Source organism: Arachis ipaensis, chromosome B04 (assembly GCF_000816755.2).
Source record: "Arachis ipaensis cultivar K30076 chromosome B04, Araip1.1, whole genome shotgun sequence".
Classification (NCBI taxonomy): domain Eukaryota; kingdom Viridiplantae; phylum Streptophyta; class Magnoliopsida; order Fabales; family Fabaceae; genus Arachis; species Arachis ipaensis.
The window spans coordinates 112,764,057-112,772,866 of NC_029788.2; the positions used below are offsets into that span (position 1 = coordinate 112,764,057).

Here is an 8,810-nt window from a genome sequence, read left to right on the forward strand (position 1 = left end):
TGATACATGTTGTAATCTTATAAAAAAAAGTTGTTTGTATATTATATTATATCTAATTACTTCGGTAGGAAGTATTTTTATAACAATCATGCAATGGGTACACAAATAATCAATAAGTTAATTATAGTATAAAGTATATATTAAAATATGAAATATATAAGAATGGACTTGGTAAGTAATTTTTTTTGTTTACACATAATAAATAAACATGTTTAAAAAAATAGAAAAAGAAATTTTATTAATTTTTTAATAAAAATAAACTTTTAAAAATATTTTTTATATTTTGCAAATCGGATCAGATTTAAGCTTAAAAACTGCATATATTAGATCTGATCTGATGATTTTAGTGTAAATCAAAAAAAAATTTCAAAGTTAAGAGTGAGACTCGAATTTGAGATTTTTAAGTGAGAATGTGGAGACTATGTCATTTGAGATATAGCTCGTTGGCCTAAAAATATTGAGAATTTAGTGTTATTAATTTTCCCATTTTCATTTACAGTTTTAGGAGAAATGAAAAAGAAACTTGGAAATATGCTACGTACCATTATTAACGTTTTAAATTAGAAATTAATGTTTTAATGCGTAAAAAAGAGTAGTTTAATTTTCATATACTACGTACCATTTTTCAATCATACATGATCATATATAATCATTTTCATTAAGATCAAAAGTTATATAAAAGGTTGATAGTGTAAAATATTAAAATATTATGCAATACTATATATTGTGTATTACGACAGTTATATATACAAGTTTTAAAGACTAAGCAGTGCTGCAAACTCTCACTTGTGCTATGAAAACTTGTAACCGTCTCAAGTAAGAGCCTGAGCTTCTGCTTCCTCATTTGAATTTTCCTTTTTTGTTTTTATATACATTTTTTTTTTCGCTGAATAAGTTATCATTGATTCAGTTCTTTATGGCTTCATGCTTTGCACCCCTAAAAGAGAAGCGATGAGCACAACCAACATGGGTACGCTATTAAACTTCACAATCATCTTTAAAATGTATATAAATTTCAATAGTTTCTTTGTACATCATAATCATTAACTAACTACTTATAGTATGAGAAATTCCTATATATTAAAGAAAAATTTCAATAATTGAATAGCTTTGAAATTTCCTTTCCACAAGCTTTGGTTTAGCTCTTATTCTATTTTGGTTAATACTATATGTTCCTTCTGCAAATAATACTGCATAGCTTGAGCTTTGGCATTTTTATTTGGTTGATTATATTAATCTTATCATTATTCAAATGTTTTAATATACTATATATTTACATGTTATTCATTTCAACTACAATTCTATTATTCTAGGTACTATGATTCCAAATTGGAGAAGGATATATGGATATGTTTTGGCTCTTTCATTTTGTTATTTAATTTCCACAACAGTGGCACAGAGCACACACCCCTCAGAAGGTGAGTTTGCAGATTTAATTATATATAATTTCAATGCGTTGACTTTGAAAATTTTCTACGTTTGGCTTCTTGCCTCCTTAGATAAAACTATGCTTGCATAACATTGAAATTAGTTTCCTTTATTTTTGGTTAAATTATTCTTCCAGTCTTTATAATTTTATTAAGTTTGTAATTAAATCTCTATAGTTTAAAAATTTTCAATTAAGTCATTATATTGTTTTGAATTTTGTAATTAGGTCCTTATATTAAAAAAAATATTAGACTTATCATAATATTCTAAAAATAGGAAGACGTTCAAGTTTAGAAATTTAGCTAGTAAGTGTGGGTATTTTTAATTTGGGGAGGAATATTCTTTTAACTCTGATATTTTTGGCACGACAAAGACTTAATTATAAAATTTAAAACAGAATAGGAACCTAATTAAAAATTTTTAAACTATAGGAACTTAATTATAAATTTGGTGAAATTATATAAATTGACAAAGTAATTTAATAGCCTCTAATTCAAGTGTCAGCAAAGTGTTTATGGTGATTAGTTAATTTGAGTGTGTTTTCTGAACTGTATATTATGACTTCTCAAATCTCAATTGAGTGAGTTTTCAGTTTATACACAAGAGCGAGATAACTTGTAGGGGAAGCTACTCCAAGGGTAGTTTAGTATTTATACTATTTAGTTACAACAGTCATTCTAGCTGGCAGAAGATAGTTACAACTATTTCAAATATTAACCTTGATCATTGGTATATGTTTGTTCCATTTGCAGTGAATGCATTGTTACAAATCAAGAAAAGTTTGATTGATCCCTTAAACCATTTGTGGAACTGGAACAAAGGTGATCCATGTACATCAAATTGGAATGGTGTCTTGTGTCCTCTAAATGTTGGGGCTGATGGTCATTTCCATGTCAAAGAGCTGTAATGACTCTTTCTTTTTTTTTCTTTTTTTTCTCCATTTTCTAATTTTTATAGATAAACTATGTGTTCTTCTAACTGTACTTCTGTTATGTTAATTTTACTGAAGCTACTTAATGACTATGAATCTCTCTGGAAATTTGACACCCCAACTTGATCAGCTATCTCAACTAGAGATAATGTAAGCAATTTAAACGAGTCGTTTTATTTGTACATATTGTGTATGGGATTTTGTGCCACGAGTTAGCACGGCGTTCTATGTCATATATGTACAAATAACATTTTTTTTATGGTAAAATATATTTTGTCCCTGAAGTTTGTCAAAAGTTTTAAAAATATCCTACTAAGTTTTATTTTGTTTCAATTTTGTTCTAGAAACTTTCGATTTGCATCAAATGGATCCTAGCAGATAATTTTTCAAAAAACTTAGGACTAATTTAGAAACAACTTCACAAGGACAACCTTTAACACTAGTAAGTCAGACGCAAAGTTCTGTTACTGATTCCTAGTTGTCAAGCATGTTGGCTGAATTGGTTATAAATTTCTTGAAAATTTAGTTGTTAGAAGTACATTTGATGTAAATAAAAAATTTTTAGAACAAAATTGAAACAGAATAAAATTTAGAAATATTTTTAAAAGTTTTGACAAATTTCAAGACAAAAAGTATATTTTTATCTAAAAATGTTATCAAAGAGTTTTAGTTAATACTCTAACAGCTCCATGTTTCTTGTTCTCCAAGGAACTTCATGTGGAATAACATAACAGGAAGTATACCCAGGGAGATAGGAAATATCACATCATTGAGACTCTTGTAAGATTGCTAAGGCTACTAAGTCTTTGTTTGAATCATTATTTTTTGTGAGAAGCTGAGATATTTGTGTGCACAGGCTCCTGAATGGAAATGCACTATCAGGTAATTTACCATATGAGCTTGGCAATCTTCAAAATCTAAACAGATTTCAAGTTGATCAAAACCAACTCTCCGGTCCAATACCGCCTTCATTCGCCAACTTGAGCTCTGTCAAGCACATGTTAGTCCATTTCCATACCGCCTTCATTCGCCGACTTGTGCAATTGTTATGCTTTATTTGTTTGTGTTCTTGCAGCCACATGAACAACAACTCATTTAGTGGTCAAATTCCTCCCAAACTTTCAAACCTATCCAACCTTCTTCACTTGTGAGTTTTTAAGTAATTTCTAGTCTATTTTCTGATTTATTCTTGTTTAAAAGTTCTTCTCACTTTCTGTTTGTTGAAATGCCTTTACAGGCTTCTGGATACCAATAATTTATCTGGCTATCTTCCACCAGAATTCTCCATGTTACCCCAGCTGCGGATACTGTATATTCTCCTGTTCCAATATAATTTAGGTTAAGATGTGGAAATCTAGGATTCATTTAGCATTCTCTTCTTGTTTGGTTTATAACAATTGGTCAATTGCATTGTTGGTATTATGCTGAAACAAAAATATCAAACTAACTGCATTGTATGATATGATAATATTGTTATGTAGCCTTTCAAATTTTATTACCACTCTAAGTAGTTCTTTGACTTTCATATGTCCAAAAACTGCATGTATTCTTTTAAGCTAATAAAAACTCCTTTGTTTGTGGAAATTTGATTCTTTAATACCTATGCAGGGCATTGCATATTTATCCTGAAATTTTCGTTGCCCGGTGCGAAGTTACTGCATCCTAACATTATGGCATGCTTCTTGTTTGTTCGTTTCTTGTTGCAGCCAACTTGATAACAATCACTTCACAGGGAGCAGAGTTCCTTCTTCCTATGCAAACTTATCTAGACTAGCAAAATTGTAAGTGCTATTAAGTACAATATAGCTTCTAAATCTTGAAGGCTTGTTTTGTTTTGGAATTAAATGTAGAGACATCAACAAAACAGCAATGAGTTAAAAGTTATTCTATGAGGAAAACATACAGAAAAGAAGAAAGAACATACCGAACGAGTAGAATATGAACTCAATCTAAAACTAGTTTAAGATTTTTTTATAACTTGAATTTATTACCTGAACTGATGTTTTTACATTTTGACATAACAGAAGTCTCAGAAACTGCAGTTTGCTAGGAGAAGTACCTGATCTCAGTTCAATACCACAGCTTTACTATCTGTATGTTTAACTATACCATACGCCTAGTGTCTTTGTTTCGTGTTAGTGTGTGATGATAGTAGGAACTGTTTACTCTTGATGATGTATTTAGTCTGCCTGCTCTTCTATTTCAGAGATCTTAGCTGGAACAATCTTACTGGACCGATACCATCAAAAAAACTTGCTGAAAATATGACTACCATGTATGATCTAGTCTGTTAGTTTAATTTCATTTTGTTAGCAATGATTTCCATTTAGTCATTTCTTGCTGTTGCAGTGATCTTTCTAATAATAATCTGAATGGATCAATTCCTGGATACTTCTCAGAGCTACCTTCTCTTCAAAGACTGTGAGAAAGTTTTCATTATAACATGGCATCTTTGAAATGATTAAATTTAGTGAATTTATTCTTTCAAGTAATTTGATATCTAATTTATTGCCAAATACAGGTCTCTTGAGAACAACAACTTTTCAGGATCAATCTCTGCTAAGATATGGCAGAAGATGACTCTCACTACTAATGCTAAATTAACAATGTAAATACTGAATCAGAAACCTACTAATTTTTCAAACTTGTGTATGTTTATGTGTTCTTCTAATTTATGCAGCGACCTACGAAACAACTCACTTTCAAGAATTTTGGGAGATCCGAGTCCTCCGCCCAACGTCACCTTAAGGTACTCTTTTAGTCTAAATCAACAATACAAGGCTTTTTGTCACCTCTTATGCATTTCATGTTAACTATGAAAATTATATGCGAAAATTGGTTTTGCCTATGTTGTCAGAATAATTTACTTTTCTTGTGTTTTGTTATTTCTTTTTCTTACAAGGCTTGGAGGAAATCCTATATGTAAGAGTTCTCAAACTAGTGGAATATTGGCCAAACAATGTGGATTTGAAGGAGAAGAAGAAGACAATCACTTAACAAATTCAACAACTACATGTCCCCCTCAAGCTTGTTCAGTGAATGATTTCTTTGAATATGTCCCAGATTCACCTATTCCTTGCTTTTGTGCATCACCTCTTAGAATTGGATACCGGCTGAAAAGCCCGAGTTTTTCTTTCTTCCCACCATACAAAGCTTCATTTAGATCATATGTTACCCATGCTTTGAACTTGGACTTCTATCAGCTATCAATAGATTCATATTCTTGGGAAGAAGAAGAAACTCGTCTTAGGATGTATTTGAAACTCTTTCCTGAGGCTAGTTATTCACACAATGAGTTCAATTCATCCGAGGTCTATCGAATGCGAAGCATATTCTCGTCGTGGAATTTTGGTGGAAGTGATTTTTATGGGCCATATGAACTTTTGAATTTCACCCTTGAAGGACCTTATGCATATTGTAAGTTTTTCTTTTTCTGTCTAGCTTCCAATTTTGCAATGTTTAGTTTTTATGTTGAATTCACATCTTATACTTTTGTTCTAGTACCATGCCACCACTTGTAGGGTCATAAAAACTCTAATAGGATTCACATTTGCTTCTCTTTGAAGTAAGTGGAGATTTTTGCAAAACAAAAGCAGAGAATCTTGTCTACATAATATGACAGCAGAAAATTCTTGTCCAAATTTCCTGTTTTAATTTTATTGTTTGATCCTTATTTTGTGCTTGTTTCCATAGTAATTACAAAATCAGAAAAGAGCAAAAGTAGTAGATTGGAAATCATTTTTGCTGTAGTAGCAGCTGTGGCAGTTGTTATAGCAATCTCAGCAATAGTCACTCTCATTATTGTAAGAAGAGATATCAAAAACCAGGACAGATTTTCGAGAAGACGTCGCTGTGAGTTATTACTATACATAAGGCCTTTTGAGATGTCTTCTAAAAGTGTACTTTTCGGTTTATAGTTAACAGTTGTGATCGAAATGCTTATTCGTTTTGCAGCCTCTAGTATTCCTATCAAAATAGATGGTGTAAAAGAATTCACTTTCAAAGAAATGGTTCTTGCCACTGATAGTTTTAGCAGTTCGAATCAAGTCGGCCGAGGAGGTTATGGAACCGTTTATAAAGGCACTCTACCTGATGAAACAATTGTTGCCATAAAGAGAGCACAAGAAGATTCCCTACAAGGAACAAGGGAATTCTTGAATGAGATTGAACTACTATCGAGGTTACATCATCGAAATCTAGTCTCCTTGATTGGATATTGTGATCAAGAAGGGGAGCAGGTATTTTGTTATAGTATGTCTATGTGATCAAAATGAAGAATTTAATGGTCCTACTGCTTGGTGTAGTCAAGAAATCTTCTGAAGTTAGAAATCATACTCATAATCTTATATAAGATTCTGTCATAACTTTTACATTTAGAGTTCCATGATATCAATTTGAGCTTGTTTTATTCACAATAAATATTTCTTCTGACTCAGATGCTTGTTTATGAATTTATGCCTAATGGCACCTTACGCGATTGGCTTTCAGGTATGAGAATTTAGTTTCTTTGAAATTTATTAGAACTAGTCTAAAAGTCAAGTACAATACAGATATCTGCTATTACCTAATTTATTTGCATTGTGAGTTCATAAGGATTAAATTTGTATGAAACTTCTATAAATTTGTTTGAAGAATCTCTCTTTCACTCCTAAAATGAGATATTGTCTTGAGTGGAAGTTTTAAAAGTCAAATCAGAAAGGAAATGCATCTGATAATCAAATTAGTAAAAGGCAAGAAAAAGGATTAAGAACAACATAGGGAAAAGAGAGTTAAATGTGAGAAATATAAGATAAGGACTTGAATACTACATTTGAATGAAATATTTATTAACAAGCATGATTAAAGGGCTAACTTTATGGATATTATAATGTGGCAGGCACAAAGGGAAACTTAACATTTGGTATGAGATTGCGCATCGCGATTGGTTCGGCCAAAGGAATACTATATCTGCATACTGAGGCGAATCCTCCGATATTCCATCGAGATATCAAAGCATCAAACATACTCCTAGACTCCAAGATGATTGTTAAAGTAGCAGATTTTGGACTGTCGCGGCTTGCACCACAACTAGATGAAGGGAATGAACCTAAATATGTGTCAACAGTTGTGAAGGGAACACCAGTAAGACTATCATTAAACTATGCAACTCATATCATTTATGCAATCATTGGCAATGCAATTAAGAAATTCCTATGCAGGCTTTTTAAGACTAATTGTTTAGAACATTCCTTAAGTTGTTAGTTTTGTTGCAGGGTTATCTGGATCCAGAGTACTTGTTAACTCATAAATTGACAGATAAGAGCGATGTCTATAGTCTTGGAGTTGTGTTTATGGAGCTTTTGACTGGCATGCAGCCAATATCACATGGGAAAAACATTGTTCGCGAGGTACTTGTTTATACGAAGATGATAAGTGAGAACTGTTAGATGATTTGAGATGTTGGAAAGACATCTTCATTGAGTTATTGAACCAAGAAAATGCAAATCAATAAGCTCTTTCCATGACACAAAGATTGTTTCATTGCTTCAGGTGAATATGGCTTATAATTCAGGCATGATATTTTCCATCATAGACAGTAAGATGGGTTCCTACCCCTCAGATTGTGTTGAGAGATTCTCAACTCTGGCCATAAATTGTTGCCATGATGTTACTCAGAAGAGACCAGCAATGCTTGATGTGGTGAGGGAGCTCGAAAACATCGCCGCAATGCTGCCGGGAACAGAAACTTCTTTCTCAAATATCATTTCCCATAATGACAGTTCAGTGCAATCATCATCATCATCATCATTCATGCCAAGTAAGGACCATCAAGGATCTTCATCTGCTTCAGAAATTTGCCTTGTTAGTGGTCCCATTTCAACAATACTTCCACGTTGATGCCAAACAAGTGATAGAAATCATTTTCTCGCAACTAAATAGGACCATTTGTGAATTTATCATTTCCATTATGTAAATTTGACAATACCAGAATATTTTAATGTAAAAGTACACTTTTGTTAATATACAAAAAATCGGCTACTAAAAATGTATAAAACAATACATGTATATCTGATTTTTTTGCATAATATTTCTGTAATTCTTATCGGTCCCCACAGTAGATAAACATGGAACTGGTTACTCATTCTAATTAACTGCTAACTATAGCTTAATTTTACTTAGCATAGTGACTAGTTGAGATGTTAGAATGGTGTTTTGAGTTATTGTTGTAATGCTTTTTAGAAGTGTAAAATAATAAATAAATTCTTAAAAATTTACATTTTGGATCGAATAATTATTAAAAGAAAACAAGTATTAATAAAGTCTTTTAAGATAGTAAATCAAAATATATTATTTTTAAATTAATCTTTATGATTAGAATAAAAGGTCTTAATATAATTTAAACTAATTTATTTATGTTTGTTATTATGGAGGATTTTATTGATATTTTTTTTTGGATTAATTTATCTGAAAT

General features: G+C 31.4%; 1 protein-coding gene across 1 annotated transcript; it reads left to right on the forward strand.

Annotated features, from left to right (window-relative positions):
• LOC107639735 (probable LRR receptor-like serine/threonine-protein kinase At1g06840) lies at positions 734 to 8,408 on the forward strand. The gene is made up of 22 exons (XM_021121621.1): positions 734 to 816; positions 911 to 970; positions 1,314 to 1,418; positions 2,181 to 2,331; positions 2,438 to 2,509; positions 3,068 to 3,139; positions 3,216 to 3,359; positions 3,435 to 3,506; positions 3,597 to 3,668; positions 4,066 to 4,140; positions 4,384 to 4,452; positions 4,566 to 4,634; positions 4,709 to 4,780; positions 4,881 to 4,967; positions 5,040 to 5,108; positions 5,262 to 5,776; positions 6,053 to 6,211; positions 6,314 to 6,597; positions 6,796 to 6,847; positions 7,236 to 7,480; positions 7,612 to 7,746; positions 7,889 to 8,408. Exons 2-22 carry the CDS (start codon positions 925 to 927, stop codon positions 8,234 to 8,236), a joined length of 2,913 nt encoding a protein of 970 aa, XP_020977280.1. The 5' UTR covers positions 734 to 816; positions 911 to 924; the 3' UTR covers positions 8,237 to 8,408.